The sequence below is a fragment of the Gobio gobio genome (genome assembly GCF_949357685.1).
Source record: "Gobio gobio genome assembly, chromosome: 12".
Lineage (NCBI taxonomy): Eukaryota > Metazoa > Chordata > Actinopteri > Cypriniformes > Gobionidae > Gobio > Gobio gobio.
The window spans coordinates 43,992,893-44,009,816 of record NC_137105.1 but is presented as its reverse complement, the minus strand read 5'-3'; the positions used below and the strand labels follow the sequence as shown (position 1 = coordinate 44,009,816).

The 16,924-nt window shown below is 37.6% G+C and overlaps 1 protein-coding gene across 1 annotated transcript in view; it reads left to right on the top strand.

Annotated features, from left to right (window-relative positions):
* Positions 1–16,924, top strand: part of syne2a (spectrin repeat containing, nuclear envelope 2a) — a gene marked incomplete at its 5' end in the record, with an annotated part of 120,539 nt that overhangs the window by 60,615 nt on the left and 43,000 nt on the right. Inside the window, 17 exons of the mRNA XM_079831393.1 lie at positions 796–946; positions 1,045–1,188; positions 2,726–2,866; positions 3,973–4,155; positions 4,257–4,394; positions 4,510–4,695; positions 4,832–4,954; positions 6,529–6,711; positions 8,000–8,089; positions 8,249–8,338; positions 8,925–8,990; positions 11,066–11,617; positions 11,742–11,948; positions 12,896–12,997; positions 14,482–14,685; positions 14,813–14,974; positions 15,267–15,392. Coding sequence (XP_079687519.1) covers positions 796–946; positions 1,045–1,188; positions 2,726–2,866; positions 3,973–4,155; positions 4,257–4,394; positions 4,510–4,695; positions 4,832–4,954; positions 6,529–6,711; positions 8,000–8,089; positions 8,249–8,338; positions 8,925–8,990; positions 11,066–11,617; positions 11,742–11,948; positions 12,896–12,997; positions 14,482–14,685; positions 14,813–14,974; positions 15,267–15,392 — 2,848 coding nt within the window. The remainder of the gene's footprint in view (positions 1–795; positions 947–1,044; positions 1,189–2,725; positions 2,867–3,972; positions 4,156–4,256; positions 4,395–4,509; positions 4,696–4,831; positions 4,955–6,528; positions 6,712–7,999; positions 8,090–8,248; positions 8,339–8,924; positions 8,991–11,065; positions 11,618–11,741; positions 11,949–12,895; positions 12,998–14,481; positions 14,686–14,812; positions 14,975–15,266; positions 15,393–16,924) is intronic.

Below are 16,924 nucleotides of genomic sequence, written 5' to 3'. Positions count from 1 at the left end.
TGCATTTTCTCCCTTGGTTCTGTTCGTTTAGGCATGTGCGAACATGGCAATTGTGCTCGGATACGCACCAAAACCAATCGCTCTGAGACCGCCTGAACAAGGTGGGACATTTCACTTGAGGTACAAACCAAATGGTACTATAATTCATAATGGGAAATGTAAATGGTAATTAGTCTCTGATTCTGTGAGTGGGCACATTAGATATCACAGTTGAAGACCAAAAGAGCACCTCTTCATCTTAAAATGTTGTGTAATTGCGCTTCTTCGTGCGAGAATGCTGTCCCAATGAAGCCTTGATTCCTAAATCTAGCTGCATTAATACATTCGTAAAGTTTTGACACTGTTAACTCTAGACAGTGCTGGGAGATCCAGAGAGAGCGTGTTTGAATTTGCTGCAGTATTAAAATGAATGTAGTATATAATTTAACAGCGGGAAAGATGGCTACATTCGTATAGTGTTTGCGTGTGTCTCGGCATTTACAAATAAAACCACAATAAGCTCATGGAGCGAACTTGATCTTGAGGGATGACACAGAGGAATCTCTGACCAATAAGAGACAATTGTACTTGCATGTGACTTGTGTGAACATATTTTGGTACGCTTTGAAAGGTTGCCTTGTGAAAGCGAACCGAAACCAAGAAGAAAATGCAACATTGTAACAAATTAAGTCCCTGTTTCGGAACAAAACAAACTATCTATAGGTGTGAAAACGGCCTTATACACACATGCAGATAAACGCATATATGTTGAGAAAATGTTCAGAATCTACATTAACAGACCTTTTCCGTGTATAGTCTCAGAGATCAGAGCAATAACATCCGTCGGGAGGTGCTTTTTGAGATCCAGGAGTTGGGTCGTGTGCAGGAGGAGATGAGTGTCATTCAGCAGAATGTTCTCTCTCTTTTGACGGTTTTACAGTCTGAGTCAGCTGCTGAACAACTACAGGTTGGTGCTTTATAGCGTGTTTTTTTTTTTACAAGGAGAGTCTGTTTCTGCAGTGTTTGCTGTTGAAATTGTGTTCATTGTGTTGTATCACACTGTAGGAAGTCAAAGGGGATTTGGTGTCACAAAAGGCTCGATTGCAGGATGTCATGGACAGAGTGCAGAAGAGATGGAGCTGTGTACCATCAGATATTCAAATCTTACAGAACGAGCTCAACGTCTCCCTGCAGGAGGCTAAGGACAAAGTATTTATTTTATTTATCTTTATTTAATTATACTGTGAGATCATGCATTGTTTTAGTTGTAGGTAGAGTGTGTTTAATGCTGGGAAAAGCTTATTGTGTGTATGTGTATATATACACACACCAGACATAACATTATGACCACCTTCCTAATATTGTAATGGTCCCCCTTTTGTGGCCAAAACAACAGCTCTGACCCATTGAGGCATGGACTCCACTAGACCCCTGATTGTGTGCTGTGGTATCTAGCACCAAGATGTTAGCAGCAGATCCTTTAATTCCTGTAAGTGGCGAGGTGGGGACTCCATGGATCGGACTTGTTTGTTCAGCACATCCCTCAGACGCTCGATTGTATTGAAATCTGGGGGATTTGGAGGCCAAGTCAACACCACAAACTCACTGTTGTGCTCCTCAAACCATTCCTGAACCATTTTTGCTTTGTGGCAGGGCGCATTATCCTGCAGAAAGAGGCCACAGCCACCAGGGAATACCGCTTACATGAAGGTTAACAATGCTTAGGTAGGTGGTACGTGTCAAAGTAACATCCACGTGGATGGCAGGACCCAAGGTTTCCCAGCAGAACTTTGCCCAAAGCATCACACTGCCTCCGCCGGCTTGCCTTCTTCCCATAGTGCATCCTGGTGCCATGTGTTCCCCAGGTAAGCGATGCACACGCACCCGACCATCCACGTGATGTAAAACTAAACGCGATTCATCAGACAAGGCCACCTTCTTCCATTGCTCTGTGGTCCAGTTCTGATTATCACATGCCCACTGTTGGTGCTTTCGGCAGTGGACAGGGGTCAGCATGGGCACCCTGACTGGTCTGAGGCTATGCAGCTCCATACACAACAAACTGCAATGCACTGTGTATTCTGACACCTTTCTTTCAGAACCAGCATTAACTTTAACTTTAGTTTGTCTGTTTGATCGGACCACACAGGCCAGCCTTCACTCCCCACATGCATCAATGAGCCTTGGCCGCCCATGACCCTGTCGCCGGTTCACCACTGCTCCTTCCTTGGACCACTTTTGATAGATACTGACCACTGCAGACCGGAAACACCCCACAAGAGCTGCAGTTTTGGAGATGCTCTGACCCAGTCGTCTAGCCATCACAATTTGGCCCTTGTCAAACTCGCTCAAACTTGCCAATTTTTCCTGCTTCAACACATCAACTTTGAGGATAAAATGTTCACTTGCTGCCTAATATATCATAATATATCAACATTAACAGGTGCAGTGATGAAGAGATAATCAGTGTTATTCACTTCACCTGTTATGCCTGATCGGTGTATGAATTTTATTTCATGTTTATATGAATATAGATATCAATAAGGGATTCTAGAAAAAATTCTTAACTAAAAAAATCCTTTGTACTTTTGAAAAAGGCAGTCTCCATTGTTTCATTATAACCTATAAACACATAACATATGTGGCATATTTAACATATATATATATATATAATATGCCACTTATGGTTTGAGTGTCTTTGTGTTGTTTAATTTAAACCTAATACAATTGTAACTCTTTGTTTCAGTTGGGTATGGTGTTGGAGAGAAGTGGTCCTCTCCATAAAATGGGTGAGCAGGTTAGAGAGGTGACGGTGGGCTTGAATTGTGTGCAGGCCCTGCTAAAGCAAACAAGTCCTAATTGTTCTGAGGCTGAACGTACACAAAAGGTACTTGTTCCCTTCTCATCTCCACATGCACATTATTGAAAATATCTTTCCATTATTACCAGTGGAAAAACATGAGCTATTACTCAGGCAGCTTCATTTTTAATTGTATTATTTGGTTCTGTTTATTTTCTTATTTATTTGTTTTCTTATACTTTTATTGTATTTTTTACTCTGTATTTTATAAGTTGCATGGGTCAAAAATTGCATTGGTGTGAGAAAAAAAACAGATGTCACATCGATGTATAAGTCACATTTTATTTAGGGCTGTCAAATCGATTAATCGCATCCAAAACAAAAGTTTGTGCTTACATAATTTGTGTATGTGTACTGTGTATAATTTGTGTATGTTTGAATACACACACATGCATGTATATATTAAAGAAAACAGTTATATTTATATATATTAAATATTTATATATAATATAAATTATATAAATGCATTTACAGTATATACATGCACATATTTCTTAAATACATGCACGTGTGTGTATTTCAATAAACATCATAATTATGCACAGTACACACATATATTATGTAAACAAACATTTATTTTGGATGCGATTAATCACAATTAATCAATTCGACAGCAGTAATTTTATTATTACATTCAGAAATAATGTAGTAATACTGTTAATTAAAACAAAACATTTACAAACATTATAAACACTATAAACAAGTTTTAGTTCGCTCATAACACAACAAATCCTTTATATTTAACAGTATTCAGAACAGGATGAAAAATACAATATAAAACAAACAGTGGAATTCGTTATAAACAACATTTATTATAAATGCCAAAACTAATTTATGTATTACGATATTATTTAGATTGACATTAGTTGCAGCACATTTTATATAATACAAAAAATGCAACAAATATTCTGAAAAACAATGTATTGAAAGAGAGAAAGAATGTGAACACTTACTGTATGAACAGAAAACTTCTTTAAAGTATAATAAATGGAATTGTATAAAAATAGTAAAATATTAAGGCTTTACTCATGACATATTTAATTAGCTGTTCTTCCGTCTCTCACATTTTTCACTTGTGTCCAATGAAATATGTTGTCTACACTAATTGTAGTCTAATGTATGCGTTTGTGCAGCGTATATGGGATGAGCTGGACCAGTGGCACACTCGGATCGCTGAGCTGGAGGCTGAGGTGCAGGATCTGGCTGAGCAACAGCCTGAGAGAGCACACGTCCTCATGGACCAGCTCACGGAGCCACTGCAGCTCTACCAGACCACAGCCAAACAGGCCGAGCACAGGACCGCCCTCATCAGCAAAGTCAGATGTTACCCATAATCCTTTTTTCACTACATAAACCAACACATAATGCCACTGATAGCAACCATGACTGCTTGTGCCTTGTGTTTTGCTCCCGTCAGATCCCCGCCAGTCTGCAGGACTATGAGGGTTTACTCAATAGCTCCAACTGCTGGTTGAGAGAGGCTCAGTCCTGGCTGGTCGCCCCAAGAACCTACACCACTGCAAAATGCATCCACAGTCACGCTAACTCCCTCAAGGTCAGGTCAAAGCCTCACACTGAGGCCGTTTACAGGTCATTTCTAGTGAGACATGCCGTACCTTATGTAGACCTTATGTAGCAACTTGTTAGCAACTCTTGTGGCGTGTCTGTAGATGATGCTGGATGAATCGGAGGGATACAAGGCAGCTCTGAAGGCCTTCCTGCCGACCCTGCAGGAGATCTCTTCGGTGTGTGACACCACCCCTCAACAACAGCTCCTCCACCTCGATATACAAAATATCACACTTATGCAGCAAAGCGTTCTGGACCCTCTCTCCCACCTTCAGCACCTAGCGGCTGTAAGAAATAACATTACATTCAATAAACATTAAAGGATTTTGTATTTACCGTAAGATTTACATAACATGTAAATGTTAGGATTTACAGTTATCATTTTTTTATTATTATTTTAATTCACTTATAACTCTTGTGTAGGAGATGGATGCCATTGAAACAGAGGTGAAGACAATGGAGAATAATATAACCAAGATCAGAACAATCCTTTCCACCACTGACACCGAGAACATTTCTCCTGAGGAACAACTTGAGGACATACAGGTACTAGGGGTGTAACGGGTCGTAGTTGATCCGTGATGCGTACGGATCTGGACCCACGGTTCGGCACGCACGTGACCCGCGGATTTATTGCGCTTTTTTTTTTAACTTGTGGATTAATCAGAATTGTTTAGCGATCGCAGACTAAATGACAGTTTTTCTGCCGATATTGCTTTTTAAGTGATCTCGTTCCTTTAAACTCGAGTTTCAGAGAAACACGTGTTCATGAACAGGGCATGTTAATCAGTCAGCAGTGGCTAGCGGAGAAGTAGAAGAACTTGAAAAGCCTCCCGCATCAGTCAAATCGCGTACGGGAGCATTTTGCTTCCCCGTGAAATATAATGATGACGGAAGGGTGGTGGACAAAACTGTAACAGTATGCACTGTGGCACGAGAAAGCCGTATGAAAGTGGCGCATACATCGAGCATGGCACCTGCTGACGCCCGTTTCACACATACTCCGTTTGCAGCGCGTATGCGGTGCGTATTTGTTCTGTACCCTTGTTAACGGATACAGCTTTCACACTGCATGCGGCTTCGGTCCATCAGTGCGTTCCAGAAGCGCGTGGCCATACAGCTGTGCCTGTGCTGCGATCGTTTCCGCACAGAGTCTATCTTTTGATGTGCTGGCGCTGAATTAAAGTGACAGCGCATCCACATTAAAACAAACATGTATCGATGCGAAAATCTAGTAATTCCACCACAGATGCATATAATGTAACGTCTACTCAGGTTTTAAAGTCAACACACGGCTTTTTGCCTCGAGTAGCCTAAAGCAAGGAAAACGGCCTTTAAGTAAACAAGGAGAAATAATGGCGAGCACCTGTCCTTTCTTGGAGGTGAAAATACAAAGTTCTTTATGACCTGCAGGATTTCTTGTAAAAAGATTTAAAAACGAAAGAAAAGACGAGAGTCGTTTTGTCTATTGTAAGTTTTAATTTAAAATGTTTGTTATTTTAACATATCTATTGCCTGTTTTGCAACTTGCATGAGCAACGTAAAATATACATCTACTAAATACAAAGTAATGAATTCAGTAAAACGTTGTTTAAGTGTAGTGCGTTTAAACATGATATCTATAAAATACTGTATAGGCCTACAAAGAGAATTGCAATGCTGACAAGTGTGAGAGAGGTCTACTCTCTCACAGTGACTGAGGTCTATATAATATATAAGCTCAGGCCCATTTTCACGTCTCAGGTTGTTTTTTACATGTTACACTTTAACAACTGAGTAACATTTGATTTATTCAGATTGTTATTTATTTATTTTATTTTTGTTAAAACCATATTTTTGTTAACACCAAAAGTTCCTTGTTAACCTATAAACCATATAGGTTATGTTAACACCAAACGTTTTCATGTAATAAATGGGAAGCAAATAAAAATGGTCTCCTCCCCCTTTTATTCTGATCCGAAAAATGATCCGATCCGTGACTCATGATCCGTAGTTGATCTGAACCGTGAGTTTTGTGATCCGTTGCACCACTAACAGGTACTGTACATTGTATCTTTCGATCCTCTGTTGGGACTGTAAACATTTACAGTATCTCATATCCCTCCTAACTTCTGTAACAGGTCATTCTGGATAATATTCAGTCTATGAAGAGGACCATTGATGAGATTGAGAACTGCAGGCCAGGCCTGGGGCTTCCTACCGAGGCAGAGCAAACTCTCACTGCCTTCCACCGGGCTCAAGAGCTCCTGCAGCCCATCCAGGAACTACTGCAGCTCAGTGTGGAGCGGAACACAGCGTTAAGGGTCTGTCGCTCTAATGGTTTGGTTGGGATTTACCAAATGTCTGAGGTTTTCTGTTTACTGAGCTGGAGTGCGTTTTAGCTTATTTAGTTCATGAAAAGCTGCTTTCAGTAGTTATGGTATTTTACAAATACCTTGTTTTTTATAACATAAACATTTTAAGTTACAACTTATACAGTATAAATGTTAAAGGGTTAGTTCACCAAAAAATAAAAATTCTGTCATGAATTACTCACCCTCATGTCGTTCCAAATCTATAAGATCTTCGTTCATCTTCGGATCACAAATGAAGATATGTTTGATGAAATCCGAGAGCTTTCCGACCCCACCTAGACCACAACGTTATTACTACTTTCAAGGCCCAGAAAGGTAGTAAAGACATCGTTAAAATAGTCCATGTGACTCCAGTGGTTGAACCTTAATGTTATGAAGTGACGAGAACACTTGTTGTGCGCAAAAAAACAACAACAAAATAATGACTTTATTCAACAATTTCTTCTCTTGTGTGGCAGAAGGGCTCACTTAAATATTCTAATGGTGTGAATTTGTTTTTTAAAAGTTCAAATATTTCTTGTTGTCTTTTAATAATGTGAGCCCATAAAACTGTGCGCAATAATTATATTTAGGTTTTAATGATAGATGATTTTTAATTATGAATTTTTAATTATGTCGCACTACTTGAAATGGCATTTTTAATGATAACTTTTACATGAATTTCATACCACAAGACATTGCTGGAAATGTCAGTTTCAGTACAGGCATCTCCTTTATATTTATGAAAATAAATACAAAAGTAAGCTTTGAAACTCTTGATGAAATATTTTTTTTTCACCAGTTCTGACACATCCATTTACAAACTTTTCAGCATCAAATGCAGACAGTTATAATGAAATATCTAACTAGATCGCAGGTCATTTAAAATCTAATAAGAACATATTATTTCATCTTACAAAAGTGCATTAAATTTGTTTTTGTTTTTTTGTGACCGTGACCAGCGGGTGACCTCTCCTCTTTACTTTCATGTCTATGGGAATGAGAGGAGGAGAAAATTTAAAAGGGGGGATTTAAAGCCAAGTTAGAGAAGGGATGTGTGGGAACCTTGAATTTTCTGATTGTACGTGAAAGAAGTGCTTTAAAACCTCAATATGGTGCATCATAAATCATTACAGACATGGCTTTATTGGCAAAGGCAGTAGTGTGCTGTAAAGATGATCCCATTGCTTTTCTCATGATCTTTTGTCCAAGTTTTAAAACTTGATGAAACTGAATAGTTTGCTGATTTTATTTTCAGGCCTCTATTGGACAGCCATCTGAAATTATTCTCCCTTCAGACCAAACCACAGAATTCACGATGCCACACTTTAACTCTGGCGATATGATGGTAAGTCATGCAGCTCAATCAAAAATACACCTCAAAGTCATGCCCACTCAAGCTCAGAACACATCTAAGATAAGTCATTTTAGGACTAAATAAGACTAAATCAGCTTCTGTCACTATAAAACTTAAAGAATAATATGTCCTCGCATAACCCTGGTGAAGCAGGTGTCCATGGAAGGCCTTTACAATGAGGAGGATGATGAAGACAGTCAGTCTTCGTCCTCAGGAACTCTCACAGGCAGTGTTCCAGAGGTAAAGCCTCCAAAACCTCCAATTTATCTCCCAGTCTTGATGCATCCCTTCGCCAAACCTTGAATAGGATTACATTTCTGTACTTCTTGTATACACTCTGGACCGCTTTTTGCTATGGCTGTTTATTTGCATGTTACATGTTTTATTTATATACATTTAGGAATAGAAATTATACATACAGATATAAATAAATGTATGTGAATCTTTATATTTTATATTTATATTTCTCTATGCTATGTTTTCACAGGGATTGGTCATGTTACAGTGACCATTTCATGCTTTTGTTAGTCCTGGAATTGCATGATCACAATTTTCTCAGCACTGTTGTTACTCGAGTTTATGCTATTATAAATGTCTCAATTTGTTTTATAATTCCGTCAGCTTTGCGAACAAGCTCTTGTGCTTTTCCTTTCTGAGGACTAAGGCTTCATTCATTGCAGAATGCCGGATAGAACTCCTCCACTTCTTTCAGCAACAGCTGCTCTCCTCCTTTGTCTTTAGGGAGTCTGTTCTTCTGATACGGGAGTCTATTCTTCTAATACTCTGAACCATCATCTCTAATATTTTTTTTCTTTCTCTGTACCAGGACCCAGATGAGACCACTGTTGAGGAGACGGACGCTGCCTCTGCTGTAACAGAGTGTGTTGCTAAGGTATAGACTGGCCGCAATGGAGTTACTTGACTCTCAGGAACTAACTTTGTGATTTATTGGTTTATGGCAGGCAGGCTGACATCATCATCATCATTCCTCACATTCCTCTTTGTGAAATGTGTAATTCTGACTTTGATTGAATGAGCCCTGCTCAAAGGCATTGTAAAATGTCAATAAACATACACATCTAACTGTATATTCTGTATGAATGGGATAATTTGCTTTGTTGTTTGGCAATCACAAGCTGTTCATTAGAATAATGAACTACACTACTGTTCAAAAGTTTGGAGTCTCTATGCTTTTTTTCTTTTTACAATGTCTTTGAAAGAAGTTTCTTATGTTAACAATGGCTGCAATGTATTTGTAATTCATTCCTATGATAGAAAAAGCTGAATTTTCAGCATAATTAAATAATTGTCCTTGTTACATTATAATCATACTATTAAGTACTAAGTAATAGTAATTAACTACATGTACTTACTATATAATTAGGGTTAGAGTTAAGGTTTGGTTAAGGGTTAATTGCATGTAACTGTAAGGGCTATGAATCTTATGTAGACAGCGAATCGATTTGATTCAAGATTCATAGGTTTTCGATTAAAGAAAGATTTTTTTCTAATTCAGATTGTTAGATTTACATTAAAATTCAATTTGATTCTGCTTTTTTTTATATGCGCATGTAGTAATTTAATGTTTATATATTTTAAAGCACTGAATCGCAATTTACAATGCTTTATTGACCGAAATCAACAATTACCCATTAAAAAATACATGTTTCAAGATCAATGCATAGCCTATGCATCGTCAGGATTTACAATCGATTCAGCGATAAAATTAGTGAATCGTTACACCCCTAGTAACGATGCGGGATTGACTGTTATTACTATAGTAACTACATGTAAAATGTGTAATAGGTAGGGCTGATTATCGATTCAGATGTTCCAATTCGATTTTATTTCGATTCTCAAGCTCTCAAATCGTTTCGATTTCAATTCTCGATTCAAAACTAAATGAATATAGATTTAATACAAACACTATATTTAGTATTTGGACACAAGTAGTTGCTGTGGTAACGAACAACAATACCTAAACGTGCTGACTTATGTGGACTAACTTTTATTTGAGGAAATCTGTTTATAATATAAACTATTAGGTTTGAATTATTGGTACTGCGCTGTCTATTGCCTCAGTTGATTTGAATATGTCTATAATGGATAACGTACGTGCTTAAGTGAACGCTAAATTTTAATGCAATGATCATAATGCAAGGCAAGCATTCGCATGTATGTGATCTATTTTTAGCGGTTGTGTGCTCGGCTGTGGGGGTGTTGCAAGGTCTGGGTGATGTCTCATCAAATGGTTCCGCAGATGTGTAGTATTACTACAGCATTTCACCTTAGCATTACAAATGTCACAACGCACCGGAAGCCGCCATTTAAGCATTGAATGAATGAATGACAGGCGCGCCTCTCGCTCCTTTGTAACATCGCACAAGGCAAATAAGAGGGTGACATCTAGTGGAGAAGACTAGTAATTAGAATTACGTTAATCTTATGTTCAATGTTTGTGGAAATAAATATGTGAAAAATCTAAAAAAAAAAAAAAATTATTAATCGAAAAATCTATTATTTTGCCCAGCCCTAGTAATAGGCATGGTAAAATAAAGTGTTACCAATATTTATTGTAATTATCAGTGTTGAACAGTTTAATATTGCTTTTTTTTAAAAACAGTAATACATTTTTTTTGTATTTGATTAAGAGAAAATTCAAAAGAGAGTTTATTTGAAATATAAATATTTTGTTATAAATTGTAACATTTAAACTTTTGAATATTTCTTTGCTGTCACTTTTGATCAATTTAATGTGTCCTTGATCCCAAACTTTTGAACGGTAGTGCATATTACTTGGTGGAATAATTATTTGGATAAAATAACTCTTTATTGAACATTGGTGTCTTTTATTATAATGTTGAAGTGGATTTTTTTTTACCATGGTTAAGGTGGTTTTAGATACCAAAATACTTGCTTTTTACCCATGGTAAAATCCCATGGCGTAATGCTTTGTTTCATCTTTAGGAATCATCTCCTGAAGAAGAAAACGATTTTGCTGCAATCAAGCATGTATTACAGGAGACTGACACTGGAAGTTGTTCACTGGAGCCTCCTGGATCCTTGGAAATGCCTGACATAGACAGCAGACCAGTTACTGAAGAGTCAAGTTGTCTACCTGCACTAACATCCCAACACTTTGAAGAATTTACAGATGACCGTTGTCTAAATCCTGACAGTGCAAACAGAGCTGAGGAAAAGCTAAATGAGAAAGAAACCAAGTTGACTGAAGCAGTACCAGCAAAGCCGGGAACAGACTCAGCAAGTGATGCCAATGAATCGATCAAACGGTCCGAATCTGTAGATCTGAACAAAGTATCTATAAATACAGAAATTAGTGATCAAGTGAAAGTGGCTGTTCATATGGAAGGTTTGACCCCAAAGCCACCCGACACAGAGGCAGTAAATGTTACTGATGATGACCAGACACGGACAGAGACAAAACCCAAGGACGCCACAGTTCCTCTTGTGCTCTCCTCCCAGCACAAACAATGTGTGCCACAGGAAGATACAATTCTGGTAATTCCATGTGAAATCCAACTGTAAACTGTGTATCATTTGTATCAACTGTATCATTTTATTTTTATGTACTGCCCATTTTGAAATATTTGTATGACTAAATACTGCCCTTCCAAATCTCTAGGAAATACAGAGAGATCTGATCGAGGCTATCGTTGATCAGAGCAGCAGCCAGTCTCAGCAACACTCATTTCAGCACACAGCAACTCTCAGTGATGTGTCACAGTCTGAAGAAGGAGGTGAATATCAAGAGAGTTTGGTCCAGCTTCTCACTTCATTGAAGGAAACGTCTGAGACACTGGGGTCATGTCAGGACATCAGTTCTTCAGAGGTCAGTTTTAGCCCTGCAAAATGCTTACTAAACAAGTGAATGTGTGCATTTTCTGATGTCTGTGTTATGGAAGCTTGTTTCGCCACAGAATAAAACATTTTAAAAGATAATTGCTACTTTTTGTCTCACAATTGTATTTTTACATCTTATAATTCTGAGGAAAAAATGTCAGAATTGCGAGTTATAAACTCACAATTGTGAGTTATAAAGTCAGAATTGAGAGATAATTTCCAGTGAAATGCATACTGCAATTCTTCTCAATACTTCTCAAGGACATTTCAAGTGTCAATGTATCATCAATTCACTTCACATTTTTATTTTTTATTCTGTGGCAGAAACAAGCTTCCATACTGTCTCTTATGCTCACCAAAGCTGCATTTATTTGATTAAAAATACAGTAAAAAATGTCAGCATCATTACTCCAGTCTTCAGTGTCACATGATCTTTCAGGAATCATTCTGATTGGATGATTTGGTGCTCAAGAAACATTTCTTACCAATGCTGAAAACAGTTTTGCTGCTTAATATTTTTGTGGAAACCATGATAAATTTTTTTCCTAGGATTTTTTGAGTTATAAAGTCAGAATTGCGAGATCTAAAGTCTCTTCATTTCTTTAAAAAAACCTTTATGAGCCTAAACTTTTTAACTGTAATGTGGTTAACTAAGAAAGAACAATATGAAGCAGTTAATCTGCAATTAGGTTTTTTTGTAAATTTTTAAATTGACTATTTTTGTACTACCTCTGTAGTTAACTAAGAACGGACAACATTAAGCAGTTAATCTGCAATTTGTTTTTCGTTTTTTTTAGTAAATTTTTAATTGACTATTTTTGTACTACTACTGATTCATATCAGGAAAATTCATACAAGTGGCTGACAGAACACATTTCTCAGAAGCTAAGAGACTGATTCTGCCTTTCTACGTGTTTTTATTTCCTGCCTAAACAGACTAGACAGCATCTGTTAGAGATTCCAGTATCTGCGTTGAATGCCAGTGAAATGCAGACGAGAGACATAACCAAACTTCTCAAGGATTTTTCAAGTCTCAAGGTATCATCAGTTCACTTGTAAAGCCTACGCAAAAAAGTGAAACCTGGTACAATGCCATCTCCTCTTTACATGTCTCCTCATAATGCAAATGATTTTAAGTTCCTTTAAGTGAAGTTTAATCCACAGCATGACCTTCTCAAGATTTATAAGAAAATATTGCTTGTATCCTCCCTGGGTATTTTACTGTATTTTGCATAATTTCCATAAAATCGTGTTTTAGAACTTCCCAAATACACATTTCCCCCATAAATGTACTTTAGAAAAGTTCACAAACTTGTCTGTCTTAGCAATAGTTGCTAATGTAGGATCGGTTAGTAACGTGTAAAGCGCTTATTAGTGAAGGGTCAGTTCTGACGCACTTTTGCTTTCCTAATTCATAGTCTAGGGGTAAAATAGAAAAGAGCAACATCAATTTGGGGGGACGTTGATGTACCTGTCTCCAGACCTAGACACGTTTTGTTTCTCAAATCAGACAAAAGAGAAACAAATAAAGTGTAATTATTGAAAATATAATGCAATTTACCTCAGGAAATCTGAGCCCCCCCAAAAAAATGAACAAACAAAATAATCCGCTAGCCTAATAAAAGAAAAATCCAAAGAGAAAAACCTTGTCTATCCACAAAACAAGAGAAAATTTACATTTATGGGCGAAATGTGTATTTGGGAAGTTCTAAAACACAATTTTATGGAAATTATACAAAATACAGTAAAATACCCAGGGAGGATACAAGCAATATTTTCTTATAAATCTTGAGAAGGTCATACTGTGGATTAAACTTCACTTAAATGTTTAAAAGAAACAAGGGACGTCTCACTCCTTACAAATACCCTTTACACTTATTTTCACTACATTTGTCTGATTAATGAACAGTTTACAGACCAAGGGAAAACATGAAGCGAGACAAATCGTCTTCCCTTTCTCTGCCTCTCGGTTGGTTCTGGACCACTTATATCTTGGCGATACTCCATGTTGAGCCAATCGGATAATTCGGAGCAGTTGCCCAATAAAATCACTCTTAAAAATAAAGGTTCTTTATTGGCATTGATGGTTTCATTAAAAAAACGTTAACATGTAGAGAAACTTTCCATTCCACAAAAAATTCTTCATTGTGGAAAAAAGCTGCTTTTTCAGCAGTGATTCCATAGAATAACCATTTTAGGTTCCCAAAGAACCAGTGGACAGTTCTTCTAAAAAAAAATTATTGGTTTGACAAACAAAATTATCTAAAGAACGTTTCTCCACTACAAATAACCTTTTGTGCAATAAAAGGGTTCTATAGATGTTAAAGGTTCTTCATGGAACCATTGATGCCAATAAAGAATCTTTTTTTTTAAGGCTGTGATCAGCAGCAGGTGTCTGCAATCTGCACAGACAACGGAGAGAAAAAGAAACAAAGAAAACAAGCAAACACAGAAGCACACTAAAGAAAAACAGACGTCACCGGACGTGTAACGCGTACTAATGCAAGTGTTTGTTCTGTTAGAGTCTGCAGGGCAGCACATGGACTTTGGCACTTGACCGGGGGAGATCGGCAGGACAGAATAATGTTGAGCTCCAGAGATGCTCTGAAGCTCTTCTGAAGGGTCTGCGGGCTCTCCTGGAGCTGGGCTCTGAGCGGCTGCAGCGCAGTCAGGATGCACAGCCACACAACTGTAGCCAGCTGCACAGTCAGCTCAGAGGACACAAGGTACACTATATATTTTAAACTGACCAACTAATGATTTTCATTTTTATTTTTTTAGAGAAAATAAGTTTAAAAAATGTTTTGGCCTATTACAATGACTCTCATATTGTTTGCTCTTGACTGGTAACAGAAATACTTCCAAGATTTTGGGCAGAACCTTGTAACGGTGCAGCTGCTATACCGAAAGTTGCCAGAGGAGGCACTGCCAGGCCAAGCAGAGGTGGAGCAGGATGTGTCAGATCTACTGGATCAAGCACAAAGTCTTGGGATCCAAATGCAGCACCGCCTACAGGTACAGAGAAATTATACTTCCTCACACCTTAATCTTATCAGTCTTTGTAATTTCATACCACATTCTCCTTATCTAAGCACTCTTTTCAGAGAAAGCTAATGCTGTCATAGTCTTTTACTGATACAATTAATTTACAACCAGGCACTCATTGTGTCAATTAGCACTATAGCTATGAATGATCCAAAACTATTAAACCGATATTTCATAGGAGAATATAGATATAGATATTCGTATAGATGAACAGAAATGAGCAACACAATCACTCTCTTTGCGCTCTGTATGTGTGTTGTAGGAGTGGTCTTGGTACGAGGAGGTCACTGAGAGACTGTGCAAGCAGTTGGATGAGTTGGAGACAGACGTGTCTAGTCTGGATTTAGAGCAGGAAGGAGACCTGCAGGGTCAGCTGCAGTCCTATGAGGTTAGTTTCCCACATCTATGGGAATGCTACTGGCTGCCTCTCTCTGGGTATTATTGGAAAAAATAACTGTGCAAAGTTTTGGGGTCTGTAAAGGTGATGATACATTGGACAACTTTTTGAGCAATGTTGCCGTCAACGGTCAACCAGGTGAGACGCAGGGCCAGCGACCGATCTAAAGTAGCCCTATTCTCAATGGGAAAGTGCCCAAGCAACATCGCTCGACAACATTGCTCAAAAAGTTGCCTCGTGTATCGTCGCCTTAAGATTTTTTTTAAGAAACTTTATTTAGCAAAGGTGCAAAAATGACAGTCGAGACATTTATAATGTTACAAAGGATTCAAGATATTTCAAATAAATGCTTTCTGTTTGTTTATTTTTAAAGCCAAAAAAAAAGCCTCAAAATATTAATCAGCACCATTTTTCAACATTAATATCAATAAGAACATTTCTTTAGCATCATCATATTAGAATGATGACACTGAAGACTGCAGTAATGCTGAAAATATCACATAAATAAATTACATTTTAAAATAGAATAAATGTATTTTAAATTTGTAACAATTTCACAATATTACTGTATTCTTTTGATAAGAAACTTCTTTCAAAAACAAAAAACTTTTGAATTGTACAAGATATTTATTTCTATAAAAATATATATTTTTTCTTCTTTTTAAAAAAAAGAATTTTACTGTAAAAATAAGACAATTACAGATTAAGAAAATCTTTTTTTCAGTACTCTGACCACCCTGGTCGTGTGGTAATCAGTAAAATAAACATCCAGTCCAAATGAGATGCAACATCATTTACTCTTGTCTGAATTATTCAATCACAAAGAAGCTATTATTAACTTGGCGGTAGAGGGCTCCTGTCCATATTAGTTATTTGGTTGAGTACCCAGCTAAAGCATCAAAAGTAATAAGTATCTGAGACATGTAGGCGTGTGAGGGAGGCGAAGTTAAGGGAGAGGGTCCTATCCTTTCTTTGGCTATATATAATTGCATGAGAATCTTTTTTTGGTACGCGATGTTCCTGATTAAATTACTCTGAACGATAGTTGCCATATCTGTGGAACTTCATGTTCTGCTGCCTGCATTGGCCGCTCTTTTATGATTGTCCCTCTCACTATTACGAAAGCTAATCTCTCTGCTACGCTGACTCACACGGAACAGTCAGCAGCGTATGGTTGGTTGCGTTTATATTATTTCCCCCTTTATGACTACCAAAGCTCATTACTTGATATAGGAGGAACCGCAAGCAACCCTTTTTGTGTCTGTAATAGATGTACATCTCACTCCCATTCCCACAAGCCACTCCATCTGAGCAGGCAGTTGAAGCTGAGAGAGATGAGGGTGTGGAGGGATGAGATGAGGTAGAGCAGTGATTCACAAACTTTGCAGTCCGAGTACTACATCTGACTCCATCAGTACATCTGTGAACCACTTAATCACAATCAGTTTTGAATAACTGAGTTAATTAAATTATGTTTATTTGCCATAAATAGTTTTATTACATGTATATTAAAGATAAATCAT